The sequence below is a fragment of the Carcharodon carcharias genome, chromosome 11 (genome assembly GCF_017639515.1).
Source record: "Carcharodon carcharias isolate sCarCar2 chromosome 11, sCarCar2.pri, whole genome shotgun sequence".
NCBI classification, from domain to species: Eukaryota; Metazoa; Chordata; class Chondrichthyes; order Lamniformes; family Lamnidae; genus Carcharodon; species Carcharodon carcharias.
In genome coordinates, this window is record NC_054477.1 from 61,795,749 (window position 1) to 61,813,154 (window position 17,406).

Here is a 17,406-nt window from a genome sequence, read left to right on the forward strand (position 1 = left end):
AAATTGTTCAGTGTGAGAACAAGTTCAGCCAGACAGAGGAGAGTGGTGGTGGATGAGGATTGTTCGGGCCTCTGTTCCGAGGAAGAAGCTAAGGGCCCTCAGACCATCCTGGTGGGGGATGGAGGTGTAGAGGGATTGGACGTCCGTGGTGAAGAGGAAGCGGTTGGGGCCAGAGAACTGGAAATTGTTGATGTGACATAAGGTGTCAGAGAAATCACGGATGTAGGTGGGAAAGGACTGGACAAGGGGGGAGAGAAGGGAGTCAAGATAACGAGAAATGAGTTCCATGGGGCAGGAGCAGGCTGACACGATCGGTCTACCAGGACAGTTCTGTTTGTGGATTTTGGGTAGGAGGTAGAAGCGGGCCTTCCGAGGTTGGGCGACTATCAGGTTGGAAGCTGTGGGAGGAAGATCCCAGAGGACATGAGGTCAGTAACAGTCCTGGAAACAATGGCTAGATGTTCAGTGGTGGGTTCATGGTCCAGGGAGAGGTAGGAGGAAGTGTCTGCGAGTTGACGCTCAGCCTCCACGAGGTAGAGGTCAGTGCGCCAGGATGGTCTGAGGGCCCTTAGTTTCTTCCTCGAACAGAGGCCCGAACAATCCCCATCCACCACTACTCTCCTCCGTCTGGCTGAACTTGTTCTCACACTGAACAATTTCTCCTTTAACTCCTCTCGCTTCCTCCAAATAAAAGGTGTGGCTATGGGTACCCGCATGGGCCCCAGCTATGCCTGTCTCTTTACGGGGTATGTGGAACATTCCTTGATCCAGTCCTACTCCGGTCCCCTTGCACAACTCTTTCTCCCTTCATTGATGATTACTTCGATGCTGCTTCATGCTCTCGTTGGGACTTGGAAAAATTTATTAAATTTGCTTCCAATCTCCACCACTCCATCATTTTCACATGGTCCATCTCTGACACTTCCCTTCCTTGACCTCTCTGGTGATAGACTGTCCACCAATATCCATCCATTACAAAGCCTACCAATTCCCACAGCTACCTCGACTACAGCTCCTCACATCCCGCTTCCTGTAAGGACTCCATCCCATTCTCTCAGTTCCTTCGCCTCCGTCGCATCTGTTCTGATGATGCAACCTTCAAAAACAGTTCCTTTGACATGTCCTCCTTCTTCCTTAACCGAGGTTTTCCACCCATGGTCGTTGACAGGGCCCTCAACCGTGTCTGGCCTATCTCCCATGCGTCCGCCCTCACACCTTCTCCTCCCTCCCAGAAACATGATAGTCTCCCCCTTGTCCTCACTTATCACCCCACCAGCCTCCACATTCAAAGGATCATCCTCCGCCATCTCCAGCCTGATGCCACCACCAAACACATCTTCCCTTCACCCCCACGGCGGCATTCGGTAGGGATCGTTCCCTCTGGGAACACCTCTTTGTTCTTTTGTCTGTGACATCTTTTGATTATCTGCTCCTATCACTGCTTGCTTGTCCCTACAACCACACCACCCCCCCCCACCACCCACACCTTAAACCAGCTTATATTTCATCCCTCTCCTTATATTCACTCAGTTCTGTGGAAGGGTCACGAGGACTCAAAATGTCAACTCTTTTCTTCTCCACCGAAGCTGCCAGACCTGCTGAGTTTTTCCAGGTAATTCTGTTTTTTGTTTTGCATTTCCAGCATCCGCAGTTTTTTTGTTTTTACAGTCTGTACCTTGCCTATTACGAAAGGATATGCTGTTTGATGTGATCTGCCAGTCTTTGGGACGTATGGTCTGCATACCTAGCATCATACTGGCACTGAGATTCATATACCACGTTACTCATTTGTGAGATAGGCAGAACGGCTTTTTGGCTTGATGGCAGCATCCTGTTAATGGTGAATACTACTCATGTTGCTACTGCATAGTAGCAGCGTGAAACAGCTAGCTTCACCTGCTGCTCAAATTTTTGAGATAGCTTGTCCTTCCAGGGTGATCTGAGGTAGACTGCGCACTTTTCAGGGCCGATAGTGACAGCCTTCGGGCTGTTCGTGAGTTTGTGCGATATGCAGCAGGAAATGATCTCATCAAGATAGCCATTATCCCGAATGATGCCTTTGAAGCGCCCTATTTGAGCATCAAGCTTGCAATGGCTCGGGCCCTATTTACAAGGTTGCTGATAAAGCCAACCTTACAGCTTGTGGAACAGTAAGAATCCCAATGCATATATTGACCAGTGAAGGTAGGCCTGTGGTAGACCATGGTAGAGAACCACCTGGCATATTTCTCAACTAGCACATAAAGGAGAGAGAGTTTATTTGACTGCTCCATTTCAACGGCGAATTTGAGCGCAGGATGGAGCCTAGCAAGACATGTAAGGAAATTATTACATGCAACTGCAGATTTAAATATAGCAAACGTATCATCCACATATCGGAAATATGCAGGGGGTAGAAGGTTAAGTGTCATTCCATCGAATCTCTCTGAACATGCGCTCTCAGAAAACAGAGAGTTTGTTCTTGGTTTCAATTTTGGTGTGCCTTCACTCTAATCAAACGGGAAGAGATATTTGCTGAGTTCAAGCTCCTCTACTCCCAACTATCCTGATACAAACCAGCGTCCACTGAAGATGCTGAATCTTTGAACCCGCGCCTAGCTGTTCTAGTGCACGCATATTGTGCAATTCTGAATGACCTGTCTGATTTTCACATGTAACAAGATGTCAACAGCGTTGTGAGGCCTTAAGATCAATCTGAGCATATGCATCAGTAAACTTGACAAAAAAGCCGGAATAGTCATTTTTGAAAAGCATGACAATGTCAACAAAATGCATGCCATTCTTAATGGCGGGTCCAAACTCGTATTCATTGGACCTGCCCCTCAACATGACCGAATGCCTTGCTTGAAGGTAAGCTAAAAAAGCTTGCTGGACTCAAGACATGTATGACAGGGTTCGTCCTTACACCTCACTCCATCCACGTATATATGGGCTGCCCAAGACACACAAAAGTGACACCCCCTTATGCCCTGTTTTATCTATGACCGGTTCTGCACAACATGAATTGGCCAAATGGTTGGGTGAATTGTTGCAACCAGTTTTATGCAAGTTTTCCACATACACGGTGAAGGATTCCTTCACATTTGTGAAGACCATTCAGGGCGTGCATATCGATAGCAATGCTGTGTCCATGCTCATTTGACGTTGCCTTCATAAACAGTAGCTGAACCATTTGCTCACCAAGCAAGCCTAATGCCGAAATAGGGCGCATCAAAAGCATCCTGCAGGATAATGGCTACCCTGATGAGATCATTTTGTGTTGTATATCACACAAACTCATGAGCAGCCTTAAGGTCATCATTTTTGGCCCTGAAAAGTGCACAGTCTACCTCAAAAATTTGAGCAACAGGTGAAGCTAGCTGTTTCACACAAGGTACCACTAACAGGATGCTGCCGTCAAACCAAAAAGACATTCTGCCTATTACACAAATGAGTAATGTGGTATATGAATTTTGTGCCAGTGTGATGCTAGGTTTGTAGGCCTTCCATCTCAAAAACGTACAAAGGGTTATATCAAACAGCATGACCCTTCTGCTATTCGCAATGGGCAAGATACAGACTGTATCCAATCAACCTGTGCTGGCAAAACTCAAAACACAGTTTCCAACATTAGATGTGATTCTGTGATTGGACAACATTTGCTAAATAATTCTCTATGCTAAGAATTACCCTGACAGCCAATTTAAGATTGACTGTCAGGCTCGTAATGTGGCATGTGAGTGTACTGGAAGCTACACATGTTAATGCACAGGACTCTGTTCTTTGCAGACAGAAAGGACATGTACACACATTGCTCCTGTTTCAGATGAACAAGTGACAGCCATTTGCTGGTTCATTTCTCAGGGCAATGCCTTAACCAGAGTCAAGATGCCTGGTTTAAATTTCAAACAATGCTTGCTTGGCAGTTAACTGAGAGTCACCATCGACTGGTGTGTTCTCCATGGTAATTCCTCTACCAGAGTCCACATGCCAACCAATTAGCATTCTCTTCTCATACAGTATAAATTGTTGCTCCCTTTACATTTGGTTGTGAATTGTCCTGATGAGTTAAGACAAAAAGCTTCAATAAAAATGTCTTTGTTTTTCAGCAATACTCAAGTTCTGTATAAACCAAATGACTATTTAAATTTCAAATGTTCAACTTTGTGATAAATTCTATAGGATTATAAAACGTTTATGAAACAGAAGGCCACCATTCGGCCTATAGCGTCCATGCCAGCTCTTTGCAAAAGCAACTCACCTAGTCTCACTCCTCCATCTTTTCCCTGAAGCCCTACAAATTCTCTCTCCAGATAATTATCCAATTCTCTTTTGAAAGTCATGATGTGCCTCCACCACACACACTGGCAGTACATTCCAGTTGCAAACCACCCATTGCCTAAAAATGTTTTTCTTAAATGTTGCTGTTGCTTCTTTCGGTGTCCTATGGTTCTTGATCCTCCTGCCAACACAAACATTTTCTCCCTACCTACTCTGCCCAGACCCCTCATGATTTTGAGCATCTCTATCAAATCTCCTCTCAACCTTCTCTGCTCTATGGGTAACAGCCCCAGCTTCCCCAAACTATCCACTTAACTGAAATTCCTCATCCGGGAACCATTTGCGTGTATCTTTACTGCATCCTCTCTCCTTAAAGCATTGTGCCCAGAACTGGACACAATATTCCAATTGAGGCTGAACCAGTGTTATTAAGCCCAGTATTCCATATGTTTTATTAACTGCTTTCCCAACCAGCCCTACCACCTTTAATGACTTGTGCACATATAACCCTGGGTTCTCTGCTCATACACCTATTTTAGAATTGTACCCTTTTTATATTGTCTCTCTTCGTTCTTTTTACAAAACGAATCACTTCACACTTTTCAGCATTAAAATCCATCTGCCACTTGTGCGCCCATTCCACCAGCCTATGTCCTTCTTTCACAATCCTCCTCAGTTCATAATAATTGCAAGTTTTGCATCAACTGCAAATTTTGCCCCGAGCACTGAAATCTAAGTCACTATTTGTATCAAGAAAAGCAGTGGTACCATATACATCTTCCTCCAGTCGAAAAAACAACCATTCACCACTACATTGTTTCCTCCCGCTCAGCCAATTTCATATCCATGCTGCCGCTGTCCCTTTTATTCTGAGTTCTAACTTTGATGACAAGCCTGTTATGTGACATTTTATCAAGTGCCTTTTTGAAGTGCATGTACATCACAACAACTGCAATATCCTTATCAACCCTCTCTATTGCCTCATCAAAAAACTCAAGCTAGTTAGTTAAACAAGATTTGCCCTCCACAAATCTGTGCTGGTTTTTCTTAATTAATCCACATTGATCCAAATGACTTAATGTTGTCCCAAATTATTGTTTCTAAAAGCTTTCCCAGCACAAGGTAAACTGATCGGTCTGCAGTTCCTAGGCTTATCCTTACACCCTTTTTTGAACAAGGAGGTAACATTTGCAATTCTCCAGTCCTCTGGCACCAGAAGGGTTGAAGATTACAGCCAGTACTAATACTATTTCCACCCTTATTTCCTTCAGTTTCCTTGGTTGCATCTAACCCTGTCCTGGTGATTTATCAACTTTTAAGTTCAGCCAGCCTTTCTAATATCTCTTTATTAATTTTTAGCTCATCCAGTGTGTCAAGTACCTCCACTTTCACTATGACTTACTCACTTAATAGCCCAGCTCTGCCTCCTGTGGAAATCACCTTACAGGTCCATAATTGGCCCCACTCCTTTTACCACCCTTTCTCTGTTTCTAGGCCTATAGAAGACTTTTGGATTCCCTTTTATGTCAGCTGCCACTCTCTTCTCATACTCTCATTCGTTTTCTCACTTCCCCTCTGAAACTTCTATATTCAGCCCGGTTCTCAATTCTATTCTCCCCTTGACATGCTATATGCACCCTTTTTCTGCTTCATCTTACTCCCTATCTTTATAATTCAAGGAGCTCTTAATTTGTTGGCCCTATCTTTCCCCGTTGTGGGTATGCACCTTGACTTTACCTGAACTATCTCCTCCTTAAAGGCAGCCCTTTATTCTGTTAATTTTACTTGCCAATCTTTGATCCCAAATTATTTGGGCCAGATCCATTTTCACCCCATTAAGATTCGTCCTCCCCCGATTAATTATTTCCCTAGCTCTGTAGCCTCTGCTAGCCCTAAAATTCCAACTCTCCGTTCCTCTGGACATGACATCTTCAGCACTGCACCTTGTCTCTACCCCCCACAACCCCCTCTCCCAGCTCTCAATTTTCTGTACTTTTGATGGTTTTCATTTCAACTGCCTAAGTCTCACTCTTTGGAATTTCCACCCTAAAACAGATCTCTCTCCTCTTTCAAGGTTCTTCTTCAAAGCTCACCTCTAAAGTATGTCACCCCTTCTTCATTAGCTTCATGTTTGTTTTTCTCATACTTTTGTGAAGTATCTGGATCATTTTTCCATTCTAAAAGATTGTATGTAAATGTACTTACTGTTATATCAAACTTCTACAAGCAGGTCACCTACCTACATCCTCAAATGTGAAAAAAATGCATTGATATTTGGAAAAAATAATGCAAGAGAAATTGTTAAGGTATGACTTACCCATAATGTCCTCCTAAGTTCTGCATCTGGAAGTTCAGTTGCTAATTTTAGATTTTCAAAACTAATCTTTTCTCTCGGTCTTTGGTTCCAGGCAAACAGTACTGCCAACTGAAATGTAGTAACCTCTAAATCATACTGGCCAACCTCATTTTTGAAAGTTATCTGTTTGGAGGGGGGGAAAATTATCCCATTATTGTACACCAATGACAAAGACCGTGTATTGTAACTTCTTTTATTATCAGTTGTATGACACAAAAAGTGCAAATTGATTAATCAAATGAAACTAAGTTTTTTTCAATAGAAGGGAAACTTCATGAGCTGTGTAAGAATCTCAGTTTGGTTTACAGCTGTCTTTCAAATATTTCAAAACGATTAAAAGATCATTTACACAAGTGTATTGCATACAGTCAACACTAACCTTAATTCTAGCTGCACCATTTCAATACTAATCATTTCCACTTCTGTGCTAACAATAAAACCATCAGATCAGATTATTCATTAAATGTCAAATGAGAGAGGTTCATTGGACTACTACCTGGAGAGATTCTTTTGCCAATTTTTTCTCTCCCGATTGCAACAGAAACGGCTTAGGTACAATTTTACCAATGCCAATTGCCCTCCAGTACCTCACATAAATTGCCATTCTTCATGCTAGGCTAAACAATAGATTCTGGCAGACTCTTGCATCATTGGGAGCTGGGAACATCACAACTGAGCCTAATCCTGTCATCAAATATTCACACCTGCACTTTCCAACAGGAGTCACTGAACAGTAATCTAACATTCCAGCTCCGTCATTAGATCAAAATGTAAAAGAGACAGAATTCAACATCTAAAATTTAAAAATCTACAATATAAACATAATTCATCTCATTTTGGTGAAGCTCATTAGGAGTCAGTAAATGCGAAGAACCATAACATTACTCTCAAATATATCCTAATTTTCATTTACATATATTCACAGGAAATGTGCCTCAATACCAGTGTGGGAATTGCACTAATTAAAAAATAAAATTTATCCAGATTCTGGCCAAATGTGAGCCAACAATTTTTTTTAAACTATTTACAAACTTGCTTACTCATTTCGTTTAATTAATGCCAGAACACAAATTGTCATTACTTGCTAGTTGACTTCTGGGGGATAAGTTTAGCACCAGGCCCAACCAAAAGCTGCCTGAAATAGTCACAACATCTCATGGTTAAATATCAAGACCAAAAACGTTCTGCTACTTACAATTCCATTAGACATGAGGTGATGCCAATGCAACTTTCTACCACTGTGGTTTTTTTTGTAGAATTCCTCCACCTCAGGAATAAGATCTTCTAGTTCAGTTGGTAGAGAAACAAAAACTTTCTCTGAACTTCGTGACCAGGCACCAGCATTTAAAATTTTGATATTCACAGAGTCCGCTAAATAGTATTAAAAGTTGCAATTAAATTAGTTGGATAGCATTTCTACTAAGATAGTTCTCTTGTACTGTATTAGACTTTTTATTTCTAGGAATATCATTTTTTTCTAGGAACAATATTTTTTAGTTCTGTGCTAAACTTAGTCTACACAGGCACAACTGCAGTCTTTAAACATGTTCAAATATAGCATTAATTATTGTTTCATTTGCAATCAGTAATCATTGCTGACAGTACTCAAAAGAATATTTCCTCCCAAAGAAAAATAAAATATACCTGGTAAGGCCAACTTATTGTTTTTGTGCATTTCTTTGAAAACCTGGTTCAGGTCTTCAGACACTTTAATATCCTGGAACATTCTGGCCAACTTGTTCACGTAGTCAGCAGGCATGCCTACTTCCTAAACACAATATTTTTTTCTTTAAAAGTTCTCTCATAAAAAAAATACAATAATAGCATGAAAAATAGATATGTAAATTTTGCTAATCAAAATAAATGTGACAACTTAAATCAGTTTTAAAATACATAAATCTGAAAGTATGACCCAATATATAAAACATAACACCGATTCTGGAGATTTTCTAGTGGAACAAAAGTGCATTTTAGTCAAAGAATTATAATAATGCTGAAGGAGGCTTGAAAGAAGTTCAACACTTCAGCACAAATAAAAGATGCAATTTGTGTACATTGCACAAATGTAGATTCTTACAAAAATGTGCTATGATTTGGAATCCTGTTGACCGTCACTATTTGCTTTACATCATGTTAAATTAAAAATGCAATTATAAAAAAATAAGGATTGGTGACACCACAGGCTCATTGGTCTCTAAAGTACGCTTGCCAGAGTGATAAGCTGTATGCCAAGAAGCTCCACATGGCAAGTTTCTGATCTGAACTGCTGAGCAACAGCTGCCACACAAAATAGGACTGCAGGAAACAGGGAAAGGGAGTCACCTCAGGTCACTCTTCTAACAGTAAACATGGAATAACTAATTGCTTTTGTGGGCTTTTGGGGGAGCAGCAGTAGTAGAAAATATTAATCTTAAATCAATACGAAAATAAAAAGGAATTCTATCAGAAAAGGCAAGTAAAAAGCTATGACCAAACCTTTGCACAGTCTCCATAGCCTAAACTCCATTTAGGTACAGACAATAGACATGCATTGCATTTAATGATGTATTGCATATCTCAATGTCTGATCTAGTCAAGGCCCAACACTGAAAGTCATCATGTAACAAAGTGACATTTAGAATGCGTGCAAAAGTCAGTCAGTCGTGCAGATGGGAAAACAGCTAAACATAAAAACAGTCAAAGACAAGAAAAAGCCATTTAGTCTTTTGAAATTCATTCTTATAGTACCCAAGCTATCCTATTATAGCTTTAAGGTGCATTTGAATGCTCCCATTTTTTGCTGCCTTACCCTGCCAAAGTATTCCAAACAGTTGCTATTCTTAACATCAGCTTTAAATTTACATTTCACTCTAGTCTTACTCTCCTGGTTCAACTTAAATTATTTAGGCTTGCCTTCTCTATATATAGATTTCAAATTTTACATAGTTTCAGAGAGGTAATCCATTTGCAATCGTATTCACTGGAACTTTGAGCTACTTTAATCTTTCAGAATAACTCATGCTCTTTTCATTTGGGACTTTTGTGCTGTCTTGTTTCTTTTAGTGCTTGTATACAGAGTGTCGACTTTGCTCAGTTGCTAGGACTCTCACCCGAGTCAAAAGGCGATGATCTTACTCCACATCGCGTATACAGATATAGACCAATTCTTCCATCCTGTACTGAAGGAATCCTGCATTACCAGAGAAATGTTAACTCCAAAACTAGCTATCTATTCTGGAAGGCACATGGTAGTATTGGTACACATTGGCATCCTGTACAACCCTTCTTCTCTCTATCCACACCACCTAATAAATTAACTGGTCACATTGTTGTTTGTGCAAACACACCGTGCAAAATGGCTGCTGCTTTCTCATAACTGTAGTGACTGCATTTTAAGTAATTCATTGCATTTGAAGCAGCTTAGGATATTTGAAGTCACCATACGTTTTTGTGGAATGGCAACTAGGATTGAACCTAGTACTCTTAAAGTGTAGTACATTTTAAAGCATTACATAAGGAGACTTGTATTCTATTCCACTTGATTGCTTCATTCAGAAATTTAAAATAAATCCACCATCATTCCCAGGTGTCCAAGTTTTCCTGTCAGTTCAATCCAATTCATTATGTATTCATGATGCATGCTTTTTTCTCAAAGCTTTATGTGCTAAATACTTTACATAGATCCTTTAAAATTAAGTTGCCAATTTGCCCAATTGCAGTTTATTTTAATCCTTGTGCTGCATCATCCATCTCCTCTGCTCTTCAGGAAATCTGGCAAGTTTACATTTAGTTCCAATATCCCGATCAGTACTGTAAATTAGAAACTAGGTTGTAACAATAATCACTGATGACTCAACATCTTTCTCTCAGCTTGACATTTGACGTTTCATAAGTATTTTCAGTGTCACAGTGTCATGTTCTACTTTGGATTAGCGTGGTTTAGATTAATAAGCAATCCTTCCTATGGGACTTTGTCAAAAGTTTTCTGCTGAAATCTCTGGAGTGAGGTTGGAACCCAAAACCTTATGATTCAGAAATGAACGTGCTACCACTAGTTCTGTTTGATAAAGCGTATTGTGCCAGTAGGATTGATTTTTGCATAGCTGCAATGGACACGAAATGTTAAAACTGTGCTGCAAATAAAGCAAAGTCTAAATAAAGTATATCATATGATTTCATATTTACATTCGCTGAAATGTTTTTCAAAAAATTAATCAGAGCATTGTAAATAAATTCCGTCTAAATTGATGGTGGGATTTTAATTTCACAGGCAGTTACAGATGAGGAAGGCCATTTGGTCCATTTTGGCTCATCCATGCTAAAAAAGTCTGAAAGTCCCAACATTGCTTTGACCAATTTTTCTTAAGTAATGGCAAGATTTCACCTCCACTGCTCTCCCATGGAGTCCTTTCTATGCATCAATCGCAGTGTCTGAATTGGTATTTGTCCCAAAGTTTACTTGCTTGAATCTATATCCTTGTCCTACTTTCAATTTAGTTAAATTCAAATTCATTGAATTCAGATTCAACTTTCCTATATCATTTACTATCGTACATTTAAGATGTGTCTTTCCAAGGCTGAAATGTTTCTGCAATCTTTCCTCATAACTCAGGCCTTTGGCAAAATGGATCAAGCCTTGTAGCTCTTTGCATTGTTTCCAATGCTTTAATATTTGTCTGTCTTATGTCTCTGCAAGAAGTACAGGACAGCCAAAACACACATTATAAAGATAGCTTGTTACACAATAATGCCCAAATCTTCACACATGAAATCTAGACTAGAATTAATATCTTTTCTGGATAACAGTTGAAGTTGAACACGTTTTAAGTCTGAATCTTAATGTCGGAATTGGGTTAGGTTTAAAAGCAACTCCACAGCTTATACTGAACATTATACAGTAAGGTTAGGGTCAGCTTTACTGAGGTCATGTATAAATGTAATAGTCAATAACCTCAGACAAAACATACACCCCAAACTTTGGCCGTAAAGTTCAATGGCAATCAATTACAAGATTTAAATGGCCACTGCAAAAAAATTATTTATCATGCAACTCCACTATCATTTAAAAAAAATGACTTGTTTTATCTAGCAACTTACATATCCTTAACTATCCAAAAAAATCATTGCTGGTTAAGAGATAAATGTTGGCCAGAAAACTGGAAGAAGTCCCTGCTCCTCTTCAATAGTCCCACGGGAACTTTTACGCCCATGATAAGCAGGCAGAAAGGACCTTAGTTTAATGTCTTATCTGAAAAACAGACACTTTGACTTCCACAGAACTGCACTGAAGTGTCAGCCTAGATTATCTGCTGAAATCTCTGGAGTGAGGTTGGAACCCAAAATCTTATGGTTCAGAAATGAATGTGCTACCACTAGTTCTGTTTGATAAAGCGTATTGTGCCAGTAGGATAGACTTTAGCATAGCTGCAATGGACACGAAATGTTAAAACTGTGCTGCAAATAAAGCAAAGACAGTCAAAATAAAGATTTGATTTTTGACACTGCGTAAAAATTATTCAGAAATCACCTGGTCCATTCCAACTGCCTGAAGAAAAACTGTCTTCTGGTAAAGGGCTGGTCACAAGTAAGCTGCCCAAACCTCGACACAGAATTAAATGACGCATGTGTGTGTGTACAAGTGGGGTGGTTAAGAAAAGGGGAGTGGAAAACAATGGTACTTCTTTTGATTCAAATCCTAATCCTGCCTAATTGACATGTCCTTTGTTTTAAGCTTTTAAGAAGTTTTCAACTTAACTAGTGAAGTATCTGAAGAGAAGGGAGACAAATTCTTTTGCCCTTCAGCAAGTGCCTTTTACCCTTGAGCGAGAAACAATGCTATTACCAGAGCAGTGAAGAAGTCCACATTTGATCATTTCTTTACCATGTGCCTAACTGAACCTAGCACAGGAGAGATCATTTGAGGAAGAGTCTTTTGCATTGGAAGGAAGAGGAAAGATTAGAAAATAATACATTTTTACATTTACTTACTCTAAGCCATTCCACCATATTTTCTTCTATCTCGCTGTCAGCCGATATATCCAGGATTAAACGCCTCGTCAGATGAGCTTTATGATATCGCATAAAGACATCTTTGTTTTGCACATACTTCAGCACAAGTAGCTGTTAAAAATAATGCATGAGAATCAAACATTTTTTGCAGACTACTGCTACTACTTTTCCACTCAGTTTTCCCTTCCGCTGCATGAAAATATAGTGGTTTGAACTTGCTTCTGATCGTAGAGCAGAGTGTGAACCAAACCTAAGTTTGACCCACTCTTGCCAATAGAGTTAAAAAATAAACTTATTCAAGACTGATTTTGAAGAAAACATCCCTACTTAACTGCCTGAACATAGTTTAAAAATGGACTTAAGTGGCTCAGCGTAAAAAGAACTAATTAATGTGCCGGAGAAAATATGAAAAGTAATCAATACTGTTAACTTGTTACTGTAAAACAACACTAAGCTGAAATAGTTCCCAATGTTAACTTTGGAACAACACTTCAAGGTGGTTATTTGCAATTCATCAGCAGCATATATTTCCTTCCTAACAATACTGTGGGTGTACTTGCATCACAAGGACTGCAGCAGTTCAAGGCAGCGGCTCACCATGGCCTTCTCAAGGGATGAGCAACAAATGCTGGCCATGCCAGCAACACCCACATCCCGGAAATGAACAAAAAAAAATTCCACAGTTGGAAAGACTGTTATAAGTATAAATAGTTGAAAACTGCAGAAGGTAATGGGTACACTGGTTTCCTCTGAAATTTAAAGAATTGTATAGACACACAAACTTCCATGCCCCTATGGAGTAACACTCCAGATTTAAAAGCAAATCAAAACATCTAATACATACTGGATCAATACTTGAAGGGGAAAACACTTTTATGGGAAAAGAGTGGGGAGTGGGATTAACTAGATAGCAATTTCAAAGAGCTAGCACAGGCAAAATGAGCTGAATGGCCTCCTTCTGTGCTGCACAAATATGATTCTAGACAATCTAACTAGACCATATCTTTTTTCCATCACAGGTATGCACAGGACTGCATGAAATAGCCAACAAAACAGAAGTTTTCCCGTTTTATTTGTTTTCACTTTGATTTAAATAGGAGTTTTAAACACCAACTCAAAATAGATATCAAATCTTTATTAAAAGCCAACTGAAATCTGTTCTTCAAAAGAAACAAAGCATTTTGATATGCTATTATATGTGAAAAACCAAGGGATGATACAGCAAAGGACATTTATTATATTAGATTAGACTGCAGATTTTTTTTTTATTACTTTTGATCATAAGAGAATTATAAGTATCAATTGAATATAACCAATGTTTACTGGGAAACTATTAAATCATCTAAACCTAGCCAAAATATATTATGATGCTCATCAACATCTTCAAAGACACGGAGTGTCATGAGTATATTATAATTTTCATACCATTTTTCTGGTTTAATTGTAAAGTAGGTTTATGGGGATGGGGGCTCTGTTTTTGTGTGTGTGTGTGTGTGTGCACGTGCGTGTGAGAGAGAGAGAGAGAGAGAGGGAGAGTGTGAGAGACCGAGAGAGCGGAGTGTGAGAGAGCGAGTGTGCAGGAGAGAGTGAGTGATTTAATTACATTTTGTAGCCAAGCAGACTGCAAGTTGTAGTTATCAAAAGTAGTAAGGTGTAGAAGTGTCTTTAATATGCTAATGAGTAAAGATAGCTGGGGTCTTAGCATGTAAAGTGTAAAGGGAATTTGTATTTTTAGATAGATGAAGGGGTATTTGGCTTTCAAAGGGATCTCAGTTTGCTTACTGCCAGACAAGCAAGCTCAGGAATGTATTTATTTTTTTCAAGGGTTACTGACAATATATAGTGGCAACGTGAAAAGATTTATATTATGAGAAAGGTAAAGTTCCAAAGACATATGGAAACAATGGAATTTACATATTAAAAGGAGAGAAACATATATAGAGAATGAGACAATGTGTCAAGAGAAGGAATCGTAAGATCTAACAGAAGTGTGTGAAGATCCCAATATTTGTGCATAACCTTGCCGTCTACAGAAACCGAAGCTGGAGAGACCCATTTTGAATTCCACTGTCAAGAGTATTGTGTTCATTTGCTGGATCTGTTTAAAATCTAAAATCTATTTTTGGCCACTGCCTTAAAGGGAGTGTAACTGGGATCCAGGTCAATTAGGAATTTTAGGAGTTATTAAATATAATTTGTAGCTCTATGTGCTTGAAATCTTTTCTTTTGTTAATAAATATTTTAATTTAGATTTTTAAAAAATCTCCAAAGTCTTGGTAGACTTATTACTTCTGAATTCAGTGCACACATCCCAAAATAAATTCAAGTTGCAAATTCAAATCAAGTTGTGACAGCATGATCAAGTTTCCCTCCTGGATTTGATCCGCTTGGCACACATCATCTGCCGCGTCATAACATGAAGCATGAAGACGACTAGCACATTCCATCCTAGCAGGTAATTTGTTTTGCTGTGGAACACAGGGCAAATTAAACTCTAAAATGGTGTATAGGTGATTCTTATAAAAAACAAGATTTGAATTGTCACCTGGATCATGATCGTTTGCAGTTTTTTGATTAATTAATGTTGTGGGGGGTGGGGGAAGAGCTCAAATTTAGACCACTGGGTAGAGGAATAAACCTATAGTGTGTCAGGAATATACATACCACTTCTTTTAACTTTGCTTCAATTTCTTCTGAAGTAAGCTTCTTACTAAGTGGTGTTTTTCTTAGTAACATGTCACAGTAATTTGCTAGTAGTTCTGGGCATTTCGATTCAGGCTGAGTTTTCAACCCAACTCTAAATTGAAAGAGCAGCATGAAATATTTAAAAAGTAGGTTTTCGAATAACATTCCTAATTCACCATCAGAAAAACTGTAATGAAGATAGATTTTATTTTCCACTAAATGGTGTCAGGATTATATCCTGTGATTAGCAGTTCAATGTGTTAATTTTAGAACTGCTGCAAATAATTTGTCTGTTTCATCCCTATCATGCACCATTGCCTAGCCAAGGGTTGAATTCCTTATGCTGAACCAGCCATTAGGGCCACACAAGCACAGCCTCTGGTGATGTGTGTTTTATTATTACTCTCCCTGATAGGAAGATATTTATACAAAAGCAACATACTGCGGATGCTGGAACTCTGAAATGAAACAAAAAATGCTGGTAATTCTCAGTAGATCAGGCAGTATCTGTGGAGAGAAACGGAGTTAACTGGTGGAATTTTCTGGTCTTGCTCATCGTGAGCTTGCAGGTGGAAAGGGCATTTACTTAGGTGGGATAATAGCATATCAGGATTCCGCCGCCTTCCCATCTCCACCAGAATTAAGTCCATGGGCAGGGAGGCCCATAAGAACATAAGAAATAGGAGGAGGAGTAGGCCATTTGCCGCTCAAGACTGCCCCGCCATTCAATAAGATCATGGCTGATCTGCCCCTGGCCTCAACTCCTCTTTCGTGCCAGCTCCTCAACTCCCCGATATTTCAAAAATGTACTTCCTCTTTAAATACTTTCAGTGATCAAGCCTCCACAACTCTCCGGGATAGAGAATTCCAGACATTCACTACCCTCAGAGAAGAAATTCCTTTGCATCTGTTTTAAATGAGTGTCCCCTTATTTTGTAACTTTGTCCCCTAGTTCAAGATTCCCCAATTAGTGGAAACATCTTCTCATGGTCAACTTTCCCTCCCCGCTGCCCACTGAAGCCGTAAAGTGGCCAATTAAGTGGCCGGTTTAAGGGTCTCATCCTGCAGCTGCTGGGTGCTAACCCAGTGGTGGGCGGGCCTGTTGCCATGGAGGGTGCACAGCAGCTACGACCATGCAGCCCTGTGGGGGGTGGGAGTGGGGGGCATGGGGGAAGAGGGGTCAGTGCCTGATCATGGGACTGGACGTGGGAAGTGGGGGCATTACTTACCTGTAGCCTAAGTCACTCCGCGATCCTGGAACTCCAGTGCCTGTCCTTCTGGCAGCAGCCATGGCCTTCCCTACTGAGGATAGGTGCTTCTGAGCATAAGACCTGTCGGCCTTCAATTGGCCAGAGGTTCTCTGTAGGCAAGACTTCCACCCACCAGGGTCTTGATTCCCAGGGAATGCCCACTGCTGGCCTCGCCACTGTCTGATTGGCTCGCGGTTCTGGTTCGGCAGGCCTTCCATAAAGAGGCAGGGGCGGGACTCTCACCAGCACTCCAGCCAGCTGGCGAGACCCCCGACACCTCGACAAAATTCCACCCAACATTTCAGGTTGATGGCACATCATCAGAACCTTAGTCATCCTCGAAAGGCCTGAAACTTTAACTCTGTTTCTCTTTCCACAGATACTGCTAGACCTGGTGGGTATTTCCAGCATTTTGTTTTAAATTAAAGAGCCAATATGGGTTAGTGAGGATGGCCGAGTGGGACTTTGTGCAGAGCAGGCAATGTTTTGGACAATTCTGACTTTATGCAGGGTGAAAGATGGAATGCTATCAAGGAGGGCGTTGGAGAAATGATGTCTCAGGGCAACAGAGTAGTTGACCATATAAAATTCTGCAAAGATTATTGAATACGAGAAGAGATAATGCATTATGATCGTAGACACAGAGGATGGCCAGGGCAGACTTGATGCAGTGAGCAAGGCAAAGGCCAAACTGATGGATTTCAAGCAGAGTGTTGCTGAAGAGATATGTACAGAACACAAATTATGATAATATGGGCAAAGACCTTAGAGTGGAAAGGACAATTAGAGATGGGTTGTCAGTTAGAGGCGGGTTAGCAGTTCAAGAGGACAGATGGATCAAGTGCACATTTTCTTTCAAAAATGATT

The 17,406-nt window shown here is 40.2% G+C and overlaps 1 protein-coding gene across 1 annotated transcript in view; it reads right to left on the reverse strand.

The window, feature by feature from the left end:
* Positions 1–17,406, reverse strand: part of LOC121283977 (cullin-5) — a 68,542-nt gene that overhangs the window by 13,649 nt on the left and 37,487 nt on the right. The window contains exons 12-16 of the mRNA XM_041198841.1: positions 15,269–15,401; positions 12,584–12,715; positions 8,261–8,384; positions 7,812–7,987; positions 6,578–6,739 (exon numbers count right to left, since the gene is read on the reverse strand). Coding sequence (XP_041054775.1) covers positions 6,578–6,739; positions 7,812–7,987; positions 8,261–8,384; positions 12,584–12,715; positions 15,269–15,401 — 727 coding nt within the window. The remainder of the gene's footprint in view (positions 1–6,577; positions 6,740–7,811; positions 7,988–8,260; positions 8,385–12,583; positions 12,716–15,268; positions 15,402–17,406) is intronic.